The sequence below is a fragment of the Macaca nemestrina genome, chromosome 16, assembly GCF_043159975.1.
Source record: "Macaca nemestrina isolate mMacNem1 chromosome 16, mMacNem.hap1, whole genome shotgun sequence".
Classification (NCBI taxonomy): Eukaryota; Metazoa; Chordata; class Mammalia; order Primates; family Cercopithecidae; genus Macaca; species Macaca nemestrina.
In genome coordinates, this window is record NC_092140.1 from 74705514 (window position 1) to 74728346 (window position 22833).

Here is a 22833-nt window from a genome sequence, read left to right on the forward strand (position 1 = left end):
TTCTTTCCCAACACTAGTAAGGACAGTAAGTGGTGTTTCCTGGGAGGGACCGTGTGGTGTTACTTTTGCACTACTACAAGGATTCTGAAGACTGCCAGGCTGGAAGTGAAGAACCATATTACCTGCCTATCCCAGCCAGATGACAGTGGAAAAGGGGCTTCATCTCTGAGCTGTTTTCCAGCGGTACTGGGCACATTCCACCCCTCACCCTGACTCACAAGGTGTTGACAATAATGGACACTGCTCTGTCTTCTGCCATGCTTTGAACAACACTACACCATCCATCAGACGGATTCATCCCAAAGGTAAAGCACATTGCTTCTGGAAGGAGAAAGGTAGTATCTTTTTTTTTTTTTTTTTTTTTCTCAGATTAAGTCTTGCTCTGTTGCCCAGGCTGGACTGCAATGGCACAGTCTCGGCTCACTGCAACCTCTGTCTCCCGAGTTCAAGCGATTCTCCTGCCTCAGTCTCCTAAGTAGCTGGGATTACAGGTGCCCGCCACATGCCTCACTAACTTTTAGTATTTTTCAGTAGAAACGGGGTTTCACCATGTTGGCCAGACTGGTTTTGAACTCCTGACTGCAAGTGATCCACCTGCCTCAGACTCCCAAAGTGCTGGGATTACAGGCGTGAGCCACCGCGCCCGGATGAAAGGTAGTATTTTCATGCTCCTTTCATTTGATCTCATTTAGAAGGTGCTTGAGGAATAGAGAGGACTGGGTTTTCTCTGGGATTATAGTTAGGCATCACTTAGTGACCGGGACGTGTTCTGAAAAATGTGTCGTTACACAGTTTTGCCATTGTGATATCACAGAGCATACACATACGACCCTAGATGGCACAGCCTACTCCCCACCTGGGCTGCACGGTATGGCCCATTGCTCCGAGGCCACACTCCTGTGCAGCATGGTACTGTACTGAATACTGGAGGCAACTGTAACACCATGGTAAGTATTTATGTATCTAAACATATCTAAACACAGAAAAGATGTAGTAAAAATACGGTGGTATAATCTCATGGGACCATGACCACATACATCGTCCATCACCGACAGAAACATGGTGAGGTAGCGCATGACTGTACCTGCAGCCCCCGCCGTGAGGTCAATGGCAGCCTGGATGGCAGCACTGGACTTCATGTTTGCCCGCTCTTCTGCTGGTCTCGTGGAAGGCAGCTCTCTGGACCTTACGACAGGTACCACATATCCCTGGGGGAGGCAAGAGTTCACCATTATTAGTCCAGGTCTCTGTAGCCTCCCGTTCTCTAGGCCTGCAGCCAAATTACTGAACCCAAACTTCTGGGATCCATGAACTGGGCTCCACATTGCTCCAAAGGAAAGGGGCTCCAGGTATCAGTGCAGCTTAGCAATTGACGGCCCCCTAGAAAGCTCACAGATCAAAAAGCTTCCCTGCATATCAATGCTATGGCCACCAGCAGCACTTCAACCAACTTTCTGAAAACTGTAAAAATGAACACCAAACAAGCAAGCCAACCACAGTTGTACCAACCACAGCAGACTCTTTTTTTAGAGGCCTAAGTTGAGCTATCAATTGAATAGGCTCAGTTCTAAATGCAGACAGCAGCCCGTGCTGGGTGCCTAAGGGGATGTCACAAGACAGTAGGTCTGGAGAGGAACACTCAGGCAGCCAAGGGTGAGAGCTGTACCCTGGAATCACACACGCCTTGGTGTGAATGCCTGCTCTACCTGTGGCCCCTTTGGCCTCTACACCTGCGAGTCCTCATCTGTACAAGGCAAATAATAACAATATTACAAAACAAAGGCATTCACAAACAGCCACATGAAACTGATGGGATGCTCCACTGTGCACAAGCGATAGAACAAGGCCCGGCACAGAGCACCAAACATCTTCCTATCACCACAATCCACTAGCCCTTCAACTGTCAACGTGCACAGGAGTCGCCTGGGGGCCTTGCTAAATAAAATGCAGCTTCTGATTCAATAGCCTCGGCTGGGACCAGAGATTTGGCCTGTCTTGATGAGCTCCCGAGTGAGGTGGACAATGCCAGTCCACAGACTCACACTCTGAAGTACACCACCTGGGTCTTTGTGTCCAAATTTGCTTTATAACCTGAAGCAACCTACCCCCAATTTTTTTTTTTTTTTTTTGAGACGGAGTCTGGCTCTGTCGCCCAGGGTAGAGTGCAGCGGCCATGATCTTGGCTCACTGCAAACGCCACCTCCCGGGTTCAAGTGATTCTTCTGCCTCAGCATCCCAAGTAGCTGAGATTACAGGTGCATGCCACTGCACCAGGCTAATTTTTCTATTTATAGTAGAGACGGAGTTTCACCCTGTTGGCCAGGCTGGTCTTGAACTCCTGACCTTCAGTGATCCACCCACCTCAGCCTCCCAAAGTGCTGAGATTGCAAGTGTGAGCCACCTTGCCCAGCCTGGAGCACGTATTAAGTATTCTAATTATCAGGCCTTTCTTCTGGAAATCTTGATTCAGTATGTTTGGGTTGGAGCCTTGGGCATTTGGGAAAACTGGAATTTATTCCTCTCCCTTCAGACAAAAGTCAACTACTGCTGAGGCATGGGCTTCATAAATGTTGACTAAAAGATCCAATTCAACAACCAGTCCTGTATACTTTTCAAACTGTGTAAGTAACATTATGTGAATAATAAGGAACAATTTATTCTTCATCGCACTGAGGAGCCATGTGACCCAGTCGTGCTGGATCAGAGATGAACACCAAGTGACTTCCTAACACCAATGTCATCCTGAACATCAACAGAAAACATTGGCCACTGAGAAGATTTTTTAACCATTTGAAGCATTTTGCCAATGACTGGACTTCAAGAATCTTCCTTAATTTACAAAAAAAAATTTTAAACCAGTGGCAACAAAGGCACAGTACTTAACAAAGCAACTAAGTTAGAAGTGCAAGACACTGATTTATATGTTGTTGATAGACATGGAGAGACAGGACCATTTACTAGGCTGAAAAGGTGATGGCCTTCTGGTATATTCCTAAAAAAGTATATCAGCGTCCTAATCCTTTTCCAGAAGGCAAACTAAGGCCAGAGCAAGACAAAGTCTCCTAGACCACACAACTAGTCAGTGACAGAGGAGCCAGTTCAGCCCTGTCCTTCAGGTCTGTGCCTACAAACCAGTACTTTATCCGAGTATTCCAACCTGGGCAGAAACATCACAAAACACCCAGCCCTGCATTTTAGGGGGGGAAGAAAAGGAGGCAAAAAGGAGGAAGAAAAAAAAATGAAGGCAACTGAGAAGACAGGGCATGTCCAGTGTGGCCTCCCAGATAAACCTCAATGCGTTGCTTGCTTTTGGCGCAGCCACTTCCTTTGTAACTTGGAAGGAAAGAAAGTCACATCACATTGTATTCTATCTGCCCAAGTGAATTGAACCCCGTTAGGTGAGCCAAACTTAAACACATTAAATTCTACAAATAACCACTTGTAGAATTATTAAGATAGAAAACAATGGTGGGCACTAACAGATTCACTCAGGATTGAGTAGTTAACAGGTTAATTCAGATTATGTGTAGCTCTAGCTGGGAGAAGACACAGGGCTTGGAGGAAGCAAGACTGTTCAGCATGAATTAGAACTGATGTATGAGCTTGCTGTAGCACTCGGAATAGAAAAACTCTTTTCAGCCCCTTTGATCCCTCTCAGACTACACCAGGGTTCAACTGAGGAACAACAGCGCTGACCACCATCCTTCTCGATCCTTGGGGAAATAAACTGTTATGCCCAGACTGTTTGTTCCCCAAAGAAGACCACCAGAGTCCAGAGTCAAAGCCAAGCGGCAAGGATCTTTACTACAAGTTCGAACTTGGTCCCTCCTATACACAGTATACAAGAGGGCCCTGAACAATGCGAGCGTTTGCTTTTTATAGCCCAAAAGTTGTAGGGGAACAAAGAAATTCTTTTGGCTCCCGCGCTTTCAGTAACCTTGAACGGCTGTCCCCTTATCGGAGACTTTCCAGGTGGTGTTTATACTGGGCTCAGGGAGTTTGAGAGATATATGGTGGTGGGATGGGAGGATGGGATGTGTTTGTGCTAGGCTCAGGGAGTTTTGAGCCCGGGGCTGAGGAATGTGCCCAGCTCCTTTCAAAACTTTTTGGATGGGGGAGTCAGATGAGGTTGCATTTTCCACCAGGGAACACGAACTGCTGCGGGAAGATCCCAGCTTCTGGCTAAAGCTGGGGCGGTAGGAGCTGCCGGCCAGCTCGCCATCCAGTCCCCAGAGCCCGGGCTATAGGGCGCCGGGATGCGACCAGTTTTACCGCCAAGGAGCCAGGCCAGGCGCGCCTCCTCCCCGGCCTCGCAAGGAACAGGTTAGGGAGAGACTTCCAACTTTCTCTGGCCGGCCCTGAACGCTCACCGCCCCTGCCCAGCCGCCCACTGTCTGGCAGCCTGCAAGTCTCCGTTCAGAAGCGGCTTCGTGCTGCCCAGCGCTGGCGCCCTGGCGGCTCGGAACCCCGCGGCCAAATGACACGACCTGGGGGCAAAGGAGGACAACAGTTCCCACCAGGTAGGCACTGCGGGAAGGAGGCCGACGACCCCGAGATTCCCCGGCGACCCCGGCGGGCCATCCCCGAGCGGCGCGCGGGTCCCGCGGCACGTGAGTGGCGGCTCTTGCCGCTTCCCTGGACGCCCGGGAAGGTCACACCGCCCAGGCGCCGAGGCCCTCCCCGCGCCCAGCTCTTTCCGCTCTCTCTGCTCTCTCTGGTCTCTCTCTCCCCCCTCTCCGCCCGGGGCGCTCCCCAGCTGCGGAGAAGCGGAAGTGGGCGCCCGGCCGCGGCGCGCCCAGCCTACCTGCCGACCCGGGAGAAGGAGGAGGCCTGCGTCTCCGGGTGCTTTCCTGCCTCTGAGCTCCCCGAGACCCTCTCTGAGGCCGGACCCTAGTTAGTCCGCTGGACTAGGGATGAGGACTGGGGACTGGGAAGGTCAGTGATTGGGAGAACTTAAATTTTTAGTTAATTTGATCTTGTTGGGCGACTAATACCTTAATTATAACTTATATTTGAGTAAAAAATTATACTCGGGATTCAAGGTCGTAAGTTAAAATTAAAATTAAGTATGAAAATACTGGAATTGTAAAGATGGAAAGTTTATTACCATTTTTTTTTTTCCAGCCATTTCCCAATCCCCTTCTCCAAAGGAAATCCATCTGATGCCATTTCTGTAAGTGCCCTGATGAAAACCATAACACTGTCAGCTCTGATCTTGTAGTCCCCAAGGAATTATAGGTTCTATCTGTGGTTCTCTGGCATTTTATTAAACAAGTGAAAGTATTCAAGGAAGCTGTTGTTTGCCCAGAGTAATTTTCTTTTATTTTCCCTTGCTTTCCTTGCGTTTTTCTTTCCTTCTTTTCTTTCTTTCTTTTCTTTCTTTCTCTCTTTCTTTCTTTCTTTTTTGACACAGTCTCACTCTGTCGCCCGGGCTGGGGTGCAGTGGCACCATCTCCGCTCACTGCAAGCTCCACCTTCACGCCATTGTCCTGCCTCAGCCTCCCGAGTAGCTGGGACTACAGGCGCCTGCCACCACGCCCGGCTAATTTTTTGTATTTTTAGTAGAGGCAGGGTTTCACCGTGTTAGCCAGGATGGCCTCGATCTCCTGAACTTGTGATCCGCGTGCCTCGGCCTCCTGAAGTGCTGGGATTACAGGCGTGAGCCACCGCGCCCGGCCACACCCTGCTAATTTTTTATATTTTTGGTAGAGACAGGGTTTCACCATGTTGGCCAGAGTGGTCTCGAATTCCTGACCTCAAGTGATCCTCCTGCCTGGGCCTCCCAAAGTGCTGGGATTACAGGCGTGAGCCACCGCGCCCGGCCTGCCCAGAGTAATTTTCTTTAATGCCCTAAGACAAAGGGTCAGAAGGGTCTTGTTCTACTTGAGACAGTCCCTCAACATAACACGCAGCCACCACCTTTCCATTGCTTTGGTTCAGCCTTTGCGTATTGATTTTCATTTTCAATACAATTTTCTTCCTTAAACAGGGCGTGGTGACACATGCCTATAGTCCTAACTACTTGGGAGGCCAAGGCAGGAGGATTGCTTGAGGCCAGGAATTTGAGGCCATAGTGAGCTGATGGCACTGTTGCACTCCAGCCTGGGTGACAGAGAGAGATCTTGTCTCTTACACACACACGCACGCACACACATGGTGTAACTTTCTTTTACAACTTTCAGCCTTGCTTGGATGTGCTGTTGGATTATTACCTATGTAATTTAAGTGATTTGATTGGTAATAGTGCTTAACATGAATGCATACCTGAATAGACCTCCCAGGCTGTAGTAGATGCCATGATGGGATCAGAGTGCCTGGTAAATGGGCACTCATCAGAATCAGCACTTTAGAGCTCGGGCTTCTGGACCATAATTGAGTTCCAGAAACAAGCCATGGAGCTGGGATGACTTATCCAAAGTGACAGGGAACGTAACTAATTGGAAGCAGATCCAGGAGCCAAAACTACAGTTACAGCAGCCTAGAGGGGTTGGCAATATCACCTGGTCCAGTGGCTTTTGCAGCTTAAGAAAATGAAACTCAAAAGAACTCTGATTAAGGACGGACAGACTTGGCTGGGTGTGGTGGCTCATGCGTGTAATCCCAACACTGGGAGGCCGAGGCAGGAGGATCACTTGAGCCTGGGAGGTCGACATTGCAGTGTGCAGTGTTCACACCATTACACTCCAGCCTGAATGACTGACCAAGACCCTGTCTCAAAAAAATAAATAAATAAATAAAGGATAGACCCTGTTACAGATTAGAAAGAGTCCTAGACTTGGGGCCAGGATGTTTGTGTAAATGTCCCTGTGTGACCTTTAGTAAGTCACTTAACCTTTCGTAAACCCCAGCTACAGCATGACTGCATTACCGGCTCCTCTGAACCCCCTGTGCTCAGCCTGTTAGAAGAATCCACTGTGCAGGGCGCTTGGTACTTTCCCCCAGCCATTGGGCCCCAGCCTAGTGCTTTGTCTTGTCTTCCTTGAGCCCCTTCCTCTCCTGTCCTCACAAGGGCTGTTCCAGACTGTCATCACTGCCGAGCCTTCCACGTTTCTCCTCTCTATGCCTCCCCTGGGCAACCGTCAGCCTCAATTTGTTCTATAAGAAACAATCTGAATTTTGCCCAGATTTTTAATCCCTAATCTACAAAGTTACCTCTTTTTTTGCACAAACTCTCATCCATTTGTCCACTGTCCAACTTACTCGCTGTGTCCCCTTGCCTAGCCCAATGGCTAGGAAGAATGAGGATGAGGGAGAAATCAAGGCTTAGAGAGGCCACGTCACTCCCCAAACTTACACAGGTGCGACAAAAAGAGCAGGGACTCAATAAAGTTCTGTCCGACTCAGAAGGTCAGGCGCTCAGCCGCTACACTGTGCGATGCTCCCTCACAGAGATTCTTATTAAAAGCAAGAGAGCTGCAGGAACTGGAAGTTCTTTCTTCCGGGATAGATCTCCTTCCACAGTATTTTATAAAATCACCTCGGCAGCTTAAAATCCCCCACAACAGTGCTCTTTCTGCTGTCTTTATTTTAGGAAGAGAGAAATGAAGATATTGATGTTAAAATGCTTCCTATCTCTCAGATGCTCAGAGAACTGATTGCAAAATCACCTGGTTGGCACTGAATCAAGAAAGTGTCCTTGCAAACTTTGTTCTGAGTGTAATTTCCTAGGGATCTTATGGCCTCTTGAGGACAGCATTTTAGGGACATGGATCACTGCTCTCCACAGAGGTAGCTCAACTCAATAGTATTTTACATGTAGACTCCAACCAGCAAACACGTCAACACACTGACCTCTCTGCTCCAGGTGACTGGTTGCTACACTGGGGATTGCACAAGTCAGACTTCAATGCAGCTGGCCTTGTGATGGGTGGCAGGTGTGATGTGGGTCAGAGGTGAGAGGACAGACAGAATGGCTGCATGGAAAAGCGAGCATTTGCTATTTACAGAATTTCATAATGCACTGGTTAATGACACTAAAAGGAGAAATAATTGCACAAAATGTATCCCTGGTCCTGACACCACATGGGGCGTGTTTTAACAAAGTGAGTTAATTGGGTTTGCAAATAGATCAAGAGCATAAAACATCTCTGACTCAAATGTATTTTTAGTTAATAAGATAGAAGAGGGGCCCGGCATGGTGGCTCACACCTGTAATCCCAGCACTTTGGGAGGCCCAGGCTGGTGGATCACCTGAGTTCAGGAGTTCAAGACCAACCTGGCCAACATGGTGAAACCCTGTCTCTACTAAAAATACAAAAAAAATTAGCCAGGCATGTTGGCAGGTGCCTGTAATCCCAGCTCCATGGGACGCTGAGGCAGGAGAATTGCTTGAACCCGGGAGGCCAAGGTTATAGTGAGCTGAGATCGCACCATTGCACTCCAGCCTGGGCAACAAGAGCGAAACTCCATCTGGAAAAAACAAACAAACGAACAAAAACACATACGAAAGAAGAAAACTTCCTTTTGATTATGCAATTTTAGTTCCCATTAAATGTTCTTGGCTACTGATTAGAAATTTTAATTCTAGAATTTTAAAATTCTAGAAGTAGGAGGTTCCAGAGCCGGTTAATTTAACAGCTCAAGAGTATCTGGGGCAGCTTCTCTGTAAGTCTTTTAGCCTTTCCCTCATGACTACAAGATGGCTGCCACAGCTCTGCCTATCACATCTGCACATACAACATCCAAAGGCAGGAAGGAAGCACACTCACATACCTTCCTGTCATCAGAGAAAACAATCTTTCCCGCAGCCCTCTGTCAGGCTTCCCCTTGTGTTTCATTGGCCTAGAAATGGGTCTCATACTCCTCCCAAAAATCAACACTCAGAGGAGACTGGTGTTAGCATGATCGCTTGAGAATAGGGTCAGCAACGTTATTCTGAAGAGGACCAGCCAGTAAAGATTTCAGGCTTTGCAGGGCATGGGGTCCCTGTCACATCTAGTCAGCTCTGCTGTTGTAGAGCCAAAGCAGTTAGAGACGCCAGAAACAAATACATGTGCCTGTGTTCCAGTGTCACTGTGGACACTGAAATTTGAATTTCATATATTTTTGTTCCTTTTCCAGTGAATTAAAGGTGTAAAAAGCATTTTGTATGGTATGAGGCCATACAAACACAGGCGCAGGCCAGATTTGGCTAGCAGGCTGTAGTTTGTCAACCCCCGGTTTGGAGAAATGAGGACTCATCTCCTTGTGGCTGTGGGAAGGGACCACCTTCCCTGCGACCTGACCACACCTGAAAAAAAGAAGGGTGAGGGAAGTGTCATTAGGCAACTGAGAATGTCCCCTACAGCACATTAAGGAGATGGAAAAATGTGGAGGGTTATGATAATTTTTAAAAAGCAGAATACACATCAATATGGGCAGGATGATCCCAACCAATTCTGCTTGTTGGAGTCTCTGCCATCCACCGAGATCTATGTTAGATGCAGCCGCCCCATAGCACCTGTTTCTGATTCCTGGTTCTCAGAAGCCAAATTGGAGCATTCCTTCCTATCCATGACAAACTTCCCTTTAGCACCTCTCCTGTGCTGGATACTGTCAACCCAAACTGCTGGAAATGCAGAAGTGAAAGAGCCAATGGCTAGCCTCAAAGAAATCATTGTCCAAGCAGAGGAGGAAGAAACAAGCAACTATAATTCAGGGGGGTGTGCGGCAAGAGGCGTGTGGGTAGGGGGGCATCCTCGGAGGGAATGAATGATGGATGGAATAGAAGGTTTCAGGGGAGGCCCACAGGAGACCTCCATGCCAACGGAAATGGCATCTGGCCCTTTGTTAAGAGGATGAATGTAGGTTGGTGTATCACCTACTCCAGGGGCCAGGAGAGTTGCAACTAAGCCAGGCTCTTAGTTGTAATCAACAGAAGCACACAAGAGATTGATTAAAAGGATTAAAAGGTTATAGAGTGACTCTTCTGCTTGCTGGATGGGAAGGTGGAATGCCGTGAATAGCTTCCTGCAACAAGTCCCTATACCCACCGCAGACCTGGCCTGCAGTGGAAACCACTGCTGCTGCCCCTCTGGAGCTCTGGATGTGATGGTTTGTGATGCTGCCCCTCCTTGTACCAGGGCCACAGCCCGGTAACTTTTGCTCCTCCAAAGCCTGGCGCTTGCCTTACCAGCTTTGCCTGATACATCACTTCCACACCACGCCACTGCCTTGGATTGTTCATCTCTAAGTTGGTATCTTGTGTAGATGCAGCTGATGGAGGGAGGCTGGGTCATGTGCCCGTACCCTGCTCTGCATAGAAGTCCGGCCGAGTGGGATCTCTGGCGTCTGCCTTGGAGAGGCAGGACTCACTCATGTGTTAGGAAGTTCCCAGAACATAGCCGGGGTTTCCAAACAATGCGAGGCAGCCAAAAAGCATGATACGTGTCCACTCTGCACAGACTGAGCATCGCAGTCAGAGGAAACATGCAAAGGCACAGAGGTGTGAACCGGCAGAGCACGTTTGGGGAACTGGAAGCATTTTGGTTCTGCAGAAGACAGCAGTGAGTGCTGGGAGAGTGGCTTGGAGTAGCCGGCAGGAGCCCCTGCTAAACTCATGGTCCTTGTGGCTCCAACCTCAAGGGAAAATACTTTTTTGTTGTTGTTGAGACAGTCTTGCTGTGTCACCCAGGCCTGAGTGCAGTGGCATGATCACAGCTCACTGCAGCCTCAATCTCCTGGGCCCAGGCGATCCTCTCACCTCCGTGTCCTGAATGGCTGGGACTACAGGCATGCGCCAGCACCCCCAGCTAATTTTTGTGTTTTTCTGTAGAGATGGGTTTTTGCCATGTTGCCCAGGCTGCTCTTGAACTCCTAGTCTCAAGCAAGCCTTTGGCTTTGGCCTCCCAAAGCACTGGGATTACAGTTGTGAGCTATCAAGCCCAGCAAGGGCAAGTACTTGCATCTTACTCAGTGTTCTCTGCTGAGGCCCGGGAACCATGACTAACTCCTTGCTGGGCCCAAGGCCCTGCCCCTGGTGAGTTTTAGTCAGTATCTATCTGAAGGAATCATCTTTGTAAACTGTTGGATTGCATCATTTTTGTAAAATAGCAAGTGTATGCAGCTTCTCTCTCTCTCTCTTCTTCTCTCTTGTGTGTACACTTCCACGATGTACTATTTTATAATTACATTAATAATGGTTCCCCCAGTAAAAATAATCTGAATGTAGCCCCTTTGTGTCTAAAAATTTGTATGGCACCTATCACTAGATACTTAGCCATTTATAAACATCTTTTAAAAATTCTTTCATTAAATTAGTTATTCTGGGCAAACACAGGCAGATATAACCATTGAAAGGACACACAAATAAAGGCCCAGCAGAGTTGAGATGCCATTGCCTTAGAGATTAGCATGCAGGCTCTGGGTTAGACACCTGAGGGGGAAATCCTGGCCTCTCTGCTTTCAGCAGGCTGATTCGGAAAGGTCTCTTGGGGTGGGAATGAGAGGAAAGATCTTGTTCTGCCAGTTGATGCTCCAAGTACCCCTGCTCCATGTCACTGCTTCTCAGCTTCATGCGATTGTACCTTTGAGGATTTCCATGGGCCACATTCTAACCTTTTTTATTTTTTTTAAGACACAAAAGTCTTGCTCTGTCATCCAGGCTGGAGTGCTGTGGCGTGACCATAGTTCACTGCAGCCTCGAGCTCCCAGACTCAAATGATCCTCCCACCTCAGCCTCCTAAGTAGCTGAGACTACAGGCCTATGCCACCATGCCTGACTAATTTTTCATTGTTTTGTTTGAGTGTTCGTTTGTAGAGAAGGGGGTCTCACTATATTGACTGGGCTGTTCTCAAATTCCTAGCCTCAAAGAATCCTCCCATCTCAGCCTCCCAAAGTGCTGGGATTACAGGTGTGAGCCACTGTGCCCAGCCCTAACCCTCTTATTTACAATAGGATTGTTTTCCTCACTGGGTCTTAATTTGTAAAACAAGGCCAATTCCCAAGTGCTCCATCATTCATAGTATTCAGTCAATCTCTGTTCCAATTAAGCATCGGAAATTTGGAGATGAAAAGCCACACCTCATTTCGTTCATGGAGAATCACAGAACCAGGCCGAGGGGGCTGGGAGCAGTAGGGCATGGGCACAGAACCCAGCCCAGAGGACCAGGAAAGGGTCTGGAGCTTGGGGCAAGAGCTGAGCCTGGAAGTAGGAGCAGGAGTTAGGCAGGGAAGAAGAAGGGAACATACCATAGGATTGCAAGGAGGCAGGGGAAGGCATGGCCATGTCTGGGAGCTGCAGGGGCTCCGGTCAGGGTAGGAGGAGAGGTAACAGGAAGGAGACTAGCAAAGGAGGCAGGGCTGATCTTGAGGGGTCTCACAGGCCCTGCTAAGAGAGTGCAGGGTTTCTTTAGAGGATGGTAGAGGGAGCTGTTGAGTAATACAGACTTCCTGATGTGCACGTGGCTGTGTGGAGGAGGCTGACAGCATGGACTCTGGGTCGACTGTCCAGTCCTCAAAAGCTGGCTCTCCCACCTGATGACTTTGTGATGGTGAGAAGTTCCTGTAAGCCTCAAATTTCTCATCTTAAAAGTGAAAAATGGAAATTGAGTGAAGATGAGACAATACATATAAAGCACTATTACAGTGTCTAATACTTACTGGTCAATAAATGTTATTATGGTTATTGATCATTTGAATAATAATGAAGTATATAGTTTGTCTCATTTTATAGATTTATGATAATGGAATGAACGAACTTTGTCACAGCAAAATAAGTTTAAAATGTTAGTTGCGTATCCTGATAGAAAATATAAACCGAAAAAGATTCCTTTGTGAGACCAGGGTCTCACTATGTTGCTCAGGCTGGTCTCGAACTCCTGGCCTCAAGCTAACCTCTCGCCTCAGCCATTGTGCCTCCCTAATATAAACATTTGTTTATTTACTCCACAAATATTGATTGACCAGGATGTACCAGGCACAGTTCTACACTCTTGGGATAAGGTAGTAAATGAGGCTGACAGGGGTCCCTGCTCTCATGGAGCTTACATTCCAGGGGGGAGGCTGATGATGAAAAAGGAAACAATGTGATTCCCAAGACCTGTACTTTCCACCAGGGCAGGGAACGTGTTGCATTTGTACCTTGATCTATCCCAAGTGCATGAGACAGGGCCTAGATCAGGCACTCGATGAACGTGTTGAGTGAATGGAAGATTATTTCAGATAGTGCTGAGTGCCGGAAGACAAGGAAACAGCGCGACATGACAGAGTGGGAAGGTCGACTTGACTAGATGTGGTGCACGGCTGAGAAAGCACTGCTGAGCTAAAGTGGATGGCGTGAAGGAATCAGTCATGGGACAGTCTTTGGGACAGCTATTCCAGGCCAAAGAACTTTCCATGCCTAAGCTGAAGGCCCCGAGGCAGGGCTGTGCTGGGAATGCACCAAGAAAGGAATGAATGGACCCCACAGCACAGGGGCCAATCATTTGTGGGTCGTTGGCAGGCATGTCTTTTATCTAACAGGAGACTATTTTTGCCTCCAGAGGGCACTTGAACATAACAAATGCATCTAAGGGCCAGCTTGGGTTAACACTCAGAGAAGCAGTTTCCTGAAAGCATAACTTCAGAGGGCCAGGAAAGCGAAAAGAAAATAATCTCAACTGAAGCCTTTGCTTATTGAAATTTGAAAGCACCTCATTTAAAAATTAACTTTTATGAGATAGTACAAGTGTAAGCTGGCAATGTGGGCTTTCATACATTAGTGTTAGTTTAACAACATAGCCCTCCCCTTGGTGGATAGATGAGAGAGGAGTTTGACTGGTAGGAGAGGGGACGAAAGGCTAATTTAGAGAGGTCTCAGCAAGGTCAGGCCTGGGTGAGACCCAAAGCAAGGAGGCTCTGAGAAGCTAAAAGGCAACATAGAGAGGGGCCAAGGGACAGGGGAGAATGAATACAAGAAGGCAAGAGGATGGGCTGGGGGAACCAGAGTATTCTCATGTACTTTAGAAATTGACCTGAGGACAGTTCTGCCTGGTCCTATCTCTGTCATCTCCAAAAGTCATGTTCTAAGCACTCTTTCAACATAGTTTTATGTCATATGCTGTGCAATACACACTAGTGTGACATGATCCTGGTCTTCCATACACTGAAAATCCAAAGCAGTTTTACACATGAATATACTAAGAGTGAGTCATCTTACGTGAAGGAGAAAGACAAGTACCTAGACAATCTAATTTGAAGGGCACGAAACCACTTCCTCTTCTGTCCAATCTCCTATAAGTTCTACTGCTGTGGGGCTCTCCGTGACCCTTCCCCTTACTTTCTCCTTTGGCTTTGGGCACTAAAGCCCTTGTGAAGAAGCTAATGAAATCTAGGAGGCTCATCCATCTGGGTGCAACCTCTCTGGACCTCCACAGGCCTGGCACCTGTTGCATTGTCTATCTTGTTAGATTACCTGCTCCACATCTGTGATCTCTGCTAGATCACCAGCCCCTTGAAGCAGGGAACAAGTCATACTCACCTGTGTATTCCAAGGGTTTTGACTAAAGCTTCATTTTTCACATAGTGTTATACAGTTACACTAATATCATCTACCTATATATTATATAAACATGCACGTATGTTCATCTTTTGCTGTTTTTTTTGTTTTTTTTTTTGAGACAGGCTCTTGCTCTGTCACCTAGGCTGAAGTGCAGTGGCACTGCAGCCTCTGCCTCCTGGGCTCAAGCAATCCTCCCACCTCAGCCTCCAGAGTAGGTGGGACTGCAAGTACACACCACCACACCCACCTAATTTATTTATTTGTATTTTTTGTGGAGGTGAGGTTTCACCATGTTGCCCTGGCTGGTCTCGAGCTATTGGGCTCCATCCAGTAATGACCCACCTTGGCCTCCTAAAGTGCCATTTTAGGCTGTGTTTGATACTGTAGTTTGATCTGGTTTATAAGATAGACCAGCTGGAGATTAATCTATCCAGATAGAAAGATAGACAGACAGATAGATAGATAGATAGATAGATAGATAGATAGATAGATAGATAGATAGATAGATCCAGAAAGAAAGATAAAAATTTCCCAACTTGGAAGATGCAGAGACAAAACAGCTTTTTTTTTTTTTTTTTTTTTGAGACAGAGTCTTGCTCTGTCGCCCAGGCTGGAGTGCAGTGGCGTGATCTCGGCTTACTGCAAGCTCTGCCTCCTGGGTTCACACCATTCTCCTGCCTCAGCCTCTTGAGTAACTGGGACTACAGGCGCCCGCCACCTCGCCCGGCTAATTTTTTGGATTTTTAGTAGAGACGGGGTTTCACCATGTTAGCCAGGATGGTCTCGATCTTCTGACCTTGTGATCTGCCCACCTTGGCCTCCCAAAGTGCTGGGATTACAGGCATGAGCCACAGCACCTGGCCCGACAAAACAGCTCTTAATTCACCTAAGAAAAAAAGGAAATACCACATCCAGTATATACCACACACATCATCCCTCACACAGATCAGAAAACCTCACGATGAGTTATGCCCCCAGTGAACCCATCCAGCCTCATTCTCTCCTTCTTTCTCTGCCTTTAGGTAGTACATTGCCTTTGCAAAGATGTCCGTAAGCCTTTAATACTTTTGCTAGTAGAGCCACAAGTAAATCGAAGTAGGTTGCTGAAACTGCTGGACAACTGGGTTTATTCTGCAGGCTTATTTCACAAAAAGCAGACCTCAGAAAACTGAGGCCATTGGTGGCATGGCTAGTTGGATTTCCAAATATTGACCATTCCTGGACTCCTTGTTACAGGTTTTCATACACCTGCTGAGACACATGACTGCCCTTGTTGGATAATCCTGATGTCATTGAGGAAATTAAATGAGATGAGGATGTAAATTGTTTAGTGTGCAGTGGGCAGTCAGTGGTGTTATTATCTCATTACTATATCGCAGGTGTTTATGCTGCCCCTCCGATTTTGTTGGAAAAAGTCTTATGTACTTTTTTTACACAGAGGCATTGAAAGTTAATTCAGAGTTGATTTTAGGGAAAAGGATTACTTTGAACATAAAAGACACAGATTTATAGACATATTTTTTGGGAAATGAAGTCACATATATGGGCAATTCTAGTGACCAAAAAGCATTTAATAAAATATATTACCTTTGATTGCCTATGAAGTACATAGACAAAGTAAGTATGATGGAAAATGGCATAAAACAAACAGCAGAATAGGATACATTTTGCTGCACAAGCAACGTAGCTACAGAGCCTATAAGCTTCCCCTGTGCTATGACATTTGTGTTCTGCCATCCTGCCACTTGGGAGAAGTGGCTTCATTGTTTACCTTTTTGTGTGTGATCCACTAGCATGAACTAGTGATTACTTCATACAGATTGACAGAATATTCTAAATTTTTCTGAATCTTTGTAGATGTATTATTTATTCACTTAGATCTTTCCAAGATGTATTATTTACTAAATCTAAAGTGTTCCTTAGAATTAGTATAGTAATTAAATAATGTGAGAAATGAATCTGGGGTACATTAAATATCATGAGAAAAAAGTTCATTACAGTGAAGTGAAATTGCTTGTACCATTAAGGTAATGTGCTATTTTAATATCTTTACTGTGATTTTGTAACTTTGTAAGAGTTAACCTGTTTTTAGTATTTCTACGCTATTACGAATACTATGCATAACATAGTTTTTCAGCTTTTCACTAGTCATTGACTCCCACCTCTAATCATTAGCTATCTTTTTTTTTTTTTTTTTTTTTTTTTTTTTTGAGATGGAGTCTCGCTCTGTCGTCCAGGTTGGAGTGCAGTGGTGCGATCTCGGCTCACTGCAAGCTCCGCCTCCCAGGTTCAAGCCACTCTCCTGCCTCAGCCTCCTGAGTAGCTGGGACTACAGGCGCCCGCCACCCACACCTGGCTAATTTTTTTTTTTTTTTTTTTGTATTTTTAGTAGAGACGGGGTTTCAGTGTGTTACCCAGGATGGTCTCGATCTCCTGACCTTGTGATCTGCCCCCCTTGGCCTCCCAAAGTGCTGGGATTACAGGCGTGAGCCACTGCGCCCGGCCAGTTATTGACTTTCAAATGATCATTTATTCATAGAGTGTTTTGGAATCAGGGGAGTGATTATAAAATTTCGGTGAGCATTATTGTGTTATATGGCAGTAAATAGAACTGTTGTACTGGACTCTAGATATTGGTCAGCATGGGCTTCAAAGACTTCTTTTGGGCAGTTGGACCAACCCCTTCCCTGTGGTTCTTCTGCATCCATGCAACCCCCAGGGCAAGTCAGATTCTTGGTGCTGGTCCTTCCTATCTGCTCATCCCACTGCAGAAAACAAAGAATGCCTATCTGTGTCTCAGGATAGGACTGATCCTAAGCTCTCAGGCTAGACTCATCCAAAGATACGCTATACTTTGGAACACAGAAAAACTCTTCATACTATCCAGTGCTAAGTGCTTTATAATACAATGGAATGCAAGAGTAATACTATTTTCACTTAAGATTTCTGACTTTTAATGATGATTCAAGAGGTCTGCAGCTCCATGAATTATTAATAGGTGGAAACAACATTCTGATTTCTTTTTCTTTTTGAGACAGAGTTTTGCTCTTGTTGCCCGGGCTGGAGTGCAATGGTGCGATCTCGGCTCACCACAACCTCTGCCTTCCCGGTTCAAGTGCTTCTCCTGCCTCAGCCTCCGGAGTAGCTGGGATTACACGCATGTGCCACCATGCCTGGCTAATTTTGTATTTTTAGTAGAGACAGGGTTTCTCCATGTTGGTCAGGCTGGTCGGGAACTCCCGACTTCAGGTGATCCGCCCGATTCAGCCTCCCAAAGTGCTGAGATTATAGGCCTAAGCCATAGCGCCTGGCCTTAATATTCTGATTTCTTAACATTCTTTCATTTTCTTCAGCTCCTGAATGTAGCAATATATTAACACTCTATAAACAACAACAATATATTTTCCTGGACTGTTTGATAAGGTTGACTAATGAAAATTCACTCAGGTCTAGAAGTAGTCATTGCTGAAAAAAAAAAAAAAAAAGCTGGCTACATTAGAAATCAGAAGCTATCCTTACAAAGAACAGTGTTGTTCGCCGGGCATGGTGGCTCACGCCTGTAATCCCAGCACTTTTGGAGATCAAGGCAGGTGGATCACGAGGTTAGGAGTTTGAGACCAGCCTGGCCAAGATGATGAAACCCCGTCTCTACTAAAAATACAGAAATTAGCTGGACGTGGTTGCGGATGCCTATAATCCCAGCTACTCCGGAGGCTGAGGCAGGAGAATCGCTTGAACCCAGAGGCGGAGGTTGCAGTGAACCGAGATTGTGCCACTGCACTCTAGCCTGGATGACAGAGCAAGACTCCGTCTCAAAAATAAAAAATAAAAAATAAATAACAGTGTTTACTAACCTTCTAGATAATTTAGCAACCTCGCCCAAAATTGTTTTTTTGCATAACTTCCCTGATTTTAAATAGACTTTCAAATGATATTTCCATTCCACATTTCCATTTTGACAGCTACAAACACTTCTATAGTACTTACTCTGTGCTACTCTGCTATAAGCACTATTCTATATTTAACCCATTTAATCCACCTACCTGCAAGGCAGGTGCTAACATGATTCCCTTTTCCACAGATAAGGCAACTGAGACCCAGAGAGGGTGCGAAAACTTGTCCGGAGTCCCACAGAAAGGGGCGGAGCCTGGCTGCGTGGTTGCGCCCATCCTGCAGCACCACAGTGCTCTGCTGTGTCTACTGAACACCTGAGCAGTGGAGGCTTCGTATGACTGCTTTGTTCTCCGGCTCTTTCCTTTCTTTTCTTTCTTCTCCTTTGCCTTGCCTTCCCTTCCCTTCTCCCTTCCCTTCCCTTCTCCTTTCCCTTCCCTTCCCTTCTCCCTTCCCTTCCCTTTTCCTTTTTTTTTTTTTTTTTTTTTTTGACAGAGTATCACTTTGTTGCCCAGACTGGAGTGCAGTGGCACGATCTCAGCTCACTGCAAGCTCCACCTTCCAGGTTCATGCCATTCTCCCGCCTCAGCCTCCTGAGTAGCTGGGACTACAGGCGCCTGTCACCACACCCGGCTAATTTTTTTTGAATTTTTAGTAGAGACAGGATTTCACGGTGTTAGCCAGGATGGTCTCGGTTTCCTGACCTTGTGATCCACCCTCCTCGGCCTCCCAAAGTGCTGGGATTACCCGCGTGAGCCACTGCGCCCAGCCCCTCTCCTGCTTTTTATTTCTTGGGAGAAAATTTCAAGCCATTTAAGAAGATACATTAGAATTTTCTTTTTCTAATGATGAGCATTTTGTGAGCAGTCTATACAACGTGGCACCCTTCCAATAGCTTAATCCACAAATTGTACCAGGCCCCTGCCTTGCTTCTTTAACCTTCTTTCATCTTCATGGATGAAAGAGTTAAGGAGGGGGGTGCGGTGGCTCATGCCTGTAATCCCAACACTTTGGGAGGCCGAGGAAGGTGGATCACAAGGTCAGGAGAGCGAGACCAGCCTGGCCAACATGGTGAAACCCCATCTCTACTAAAAATACAAAAATTAGCTGGACCTGTTGGTGCACGCCTGTAATCCCAGCGACTCCGGAGTCTAAAGCAGGAGAATCTCTTGAACCTGGGAGGCAGGGGTTGCAGTGAGCCAAGATCACCCACTGCACGCCAGCCTGGGAGACAGAGTGAGACACCATCTCAAAAAAATAAAAATAAAAAAATCAGTAACATTTCTATATGCCAACTGTGAACAATGTGAAAAAGAAATTTAAAAAGTACTCCTAGTTACAATAGCCACACACAAATTTAAATACTCAGGAATTAACCAATGATGTGAAAAGTCTCTATAATAAAAACCATAAAACACCGATGAAGGAAATTGAAGAGGACACCAAAAAATGGAAAGGCATCCCATGTTAATAGATTGGAAGAATTGATGTTGTTAAAGTGTCCATTCTGCCCAAAGCAATCTACAGATTTGATGCAATTCCTATCAAAATACCAATGACATTCTTCACAGAAATAGAAAAAAAAAATCCTAAAATGTATCTGAAACCACAAAAGACCCAAAATAGCCAAAGGGATCCTAAGGAAAAAGAACAAAACTGAAGGAATCACATTACCTGACTTCAAATTATACTGGAGAGCTATAGTAACCAAAACAGCATGGTACTGGCATAAAAACAGACACATAGACCAATGAAACAGAACAGAGAACCCCAAAACAAATCCACAATCTACAGTGAACTCACTTTCAACAAAGGTGCCAAGACATACACTGGGGAAAAGACAGTCTCTTCAATAAATGGTGCTGGGAAAACTGGATATCCACATGCAAAAGAATGAAACTAGACCACTATCTCTTGCCATATACAAAAATCAAATCGAAATGGATGAAAGACTTAAGACCTCAAACTATAAAACTACTAGAAACATTGGGAAACATTGGGAAAAATTGGGAAAAATCTCTAAGACGTTGGTCTGGGCAAAAATTTCTTGAGTAATACTCCACAAACACAGGCAACCAAAGCAAAAATGAACATATGGGATCACATCAAGTTAAAAAGCTTCTGCACAGAAAAGGATACAATCAACAAAGTGAAGAGACAACCCACCGAATGGGAGAAAATATTTGCAAACCACCTATCTGACAAGGGATTAATAACCAGAATATATAGGGAGTTCAAACAACTCTATAGGAAAAAAAACTAATAATCTGATCAAAAAATGAGCAAAAGATTTGAATAGGCATTTCTCAAAAGAAAACAAACAAATAGTAAACAGACATGTGAAAAGGTGCTCATCATTATCATCAGAGAAATGCAAATCAAAACTGCAATGAGATATCATTTCACCCCAGTTAAAATGGCTTATATCCAAAGCCAGGTAATGACAAATGCTGGCGAGGATGTGGAGAAAAGGGAACCCTTGTACACTGTTGGTGGAATGTATATTAAGTACAAGCACTATGGAGAACAGTTTGGAGATTTGTCAAAAGACTAAAAATTGAGCTACCATATCATCCAACAATCCCACTCCTGGTATATACCCAAAAGAAAGGAAATCAGAATTTAGAAAAGATATCCACACTCCTATGTTTGTTGCTGCAGTGTTTACAATAGCTAAGATTTGTAAGCAACCTAAGTGCCCATCAACAAATGAATGGATAAAGAAAATGTGGTATATATATATACACAATGGAGTACTATTCAGCCATGAAAAAGAATGAGATCCAGGCATTTGTAATAACATGGATGGAACCAGAGGTCATTATGCTGAATGAAATGAGCTAGGAACAGAAAGACAAACATCTCATGTTCTCACTTATTTATGGCATCTAAAAATCAAAACTATTGAACTCGTGGTCATAGAAAGTAGAAGGATAGTTACCAGAGGCTGAGAAGGGTAGTGGGGAGTTGGAGGGGAGGTGGGGATGGTTAGTGGGTACAAAAAAAATAGAAAGAATGAATAAGACTAACGGTTTTAATTGCACAATAGGGTGACTGTAGTCAATAACAACTTAATTGTATATTTTAAAATAACTTAAAGAATGTAATTGAATTGTTTGTAATTCAAAGGATGAATGCTTGAGTACTCCATTCTCCATGATGTGATTAATATGCACTGCATGCCTGTATCAAAACATCTCATGTACTCCATAACTATATACAACTACTATGTACCCACGAACATGTTTAAAATAATTTAAAACAGTTTTTTAAAGAATATACTGATGAAATGAATGGAATGAACTAATTAAAAGTTTTCTAGGATGTGGTAGCAACTCTCTGAAATTGGTCCCCCAGTGACCACTGCTGCTGGCACTCACAGAGAAGTGTGGTTCCTTCACTTTGAATCTGGACTGGCCCTGTGACTCATTTTGCACCAGGAGAATGAGATGAAAGTGATGCTATGTGATCTTTAATGCTGTGCAGCTTTAGTCTGGTGTGAATGTTCACTCTAAGGCAAGCCAGCTGCTCTGTAAGAAGTCCAAATATAGGCCAGGCCCGGTGACTCAACGCCTGTTATCCCAGCACTTTGGGAGGCCAAGGCGGGCCGATCACGAGGTCAAGAGATCGAGACCATCCTGGCCAACGTCATGAAACCCCATCTCTAATAAAAATACAAAAAGGAATAAAAATACAAAAATTAGCTGGGCATGGTGGTGCACACCTGTAGTTCCAGCTACTCGGGAAGCTGAGGCAGGAGAATCGCTTGAACTTGGGAGGCGGAGGTTGCAGTGAGCCGAGACTGCACCATTGCACTCCAGCCTGGAGAGAGAGTGACACATACACACACAGAAGTCCAAATATGCTGAGATGCCATGCTGTGAGTAAGCCCAACCCAGTCAGGTACAAAAGTCATGGGGCAAGCCGGGCACAGTGTCTCATGCCAGGAATCCCAGCACTTTGGGAGGCCGAGGCAGGCAGATCACCTGAGATCAGGAGTTTGAGATGAGTCTGGCCAACACGGTGAAACCCTGCCTCTACTAAAAAAATACAAAAATTAGCCAGGTGTGATGGTCTATGCCTGTAGTTCCAGCTAGTCTGGAGGCTGAGACAGGAGGATAGCTTGGACCTGGGAGGCGGAGGTTGTAGTGAGTCGAGATCACACCACTGTGCTCCAGCCTGGGCAACAGAGTCAGACTCCATCTCAAAAAAACAAAACAAAACAAAAAAAATGGTCACAGGGCAAAGGTGTGGAGAGATCAGCCAGCCCGTTTCTTCCAGTTACTCTCACTGAGGCATCAGATGTGTGGGTGAAGAAACCATCCTGGACATCCTGTCTTATCTGATGGCGACCACATGAGAGATCAAAGTAGGGGCCACCTAGCTGAGGCCCATCTACCACAGAACCAGGAGAGATAGTAAGTTGCTGTTTTAAGATACTGAGTGTTAGGATGGTTTGTTGCACAGTAATGGATAACTGGAA

The 22833-nt window shown here is 45.8% G+C and overlaps 2 protein-coding genes across 2 annotated transcripts in view; one reads left to right on the forward strand and one right to left on the reverse strand.

Moving 5' to 3' along the window:
- Window positions 1-18780, forward strand: part of LOC139359102 (phosphatidylinositol 3,4,5-trisphosphate 3-phosphatase TPTE2-like) — a 134040-nt gene extending 115260 nt beyond the window's left edge. Inside the window, exon 31 of the mRNA XM_071081284.1 lies at window positions 18541-18780. Coding sequence (XP_070937385.1) covers window positions 18541-18663 — 123 coding nt within the window. The 3' untranslated portion in view covers window positions 18664-18780. The remainder of the gene's footprint in view (window positions 1-18540) is intronic.
- Window positions 622-10217, reverse strand: LOC139359251 (uncharacterized). The gene is made up of 4 exons (XM_071081704.1): window positions 9979-10217; window positions 9110-9229; window positions 4371-4635; window positions 622-1208 (listed from the first exon to the last, which is right to left on the reverse strand). Exons 1-4 carry the CDS (start codon window positions 10215-10217, stop codon window positions 846-848), a joined length of 987 nt encoding a protein of 328 aa, XP_070937805.1. The 3' UTR covers window positions 622-845.
- Window positions 18781-22833: the final 4053 nt, after the last annotated feature.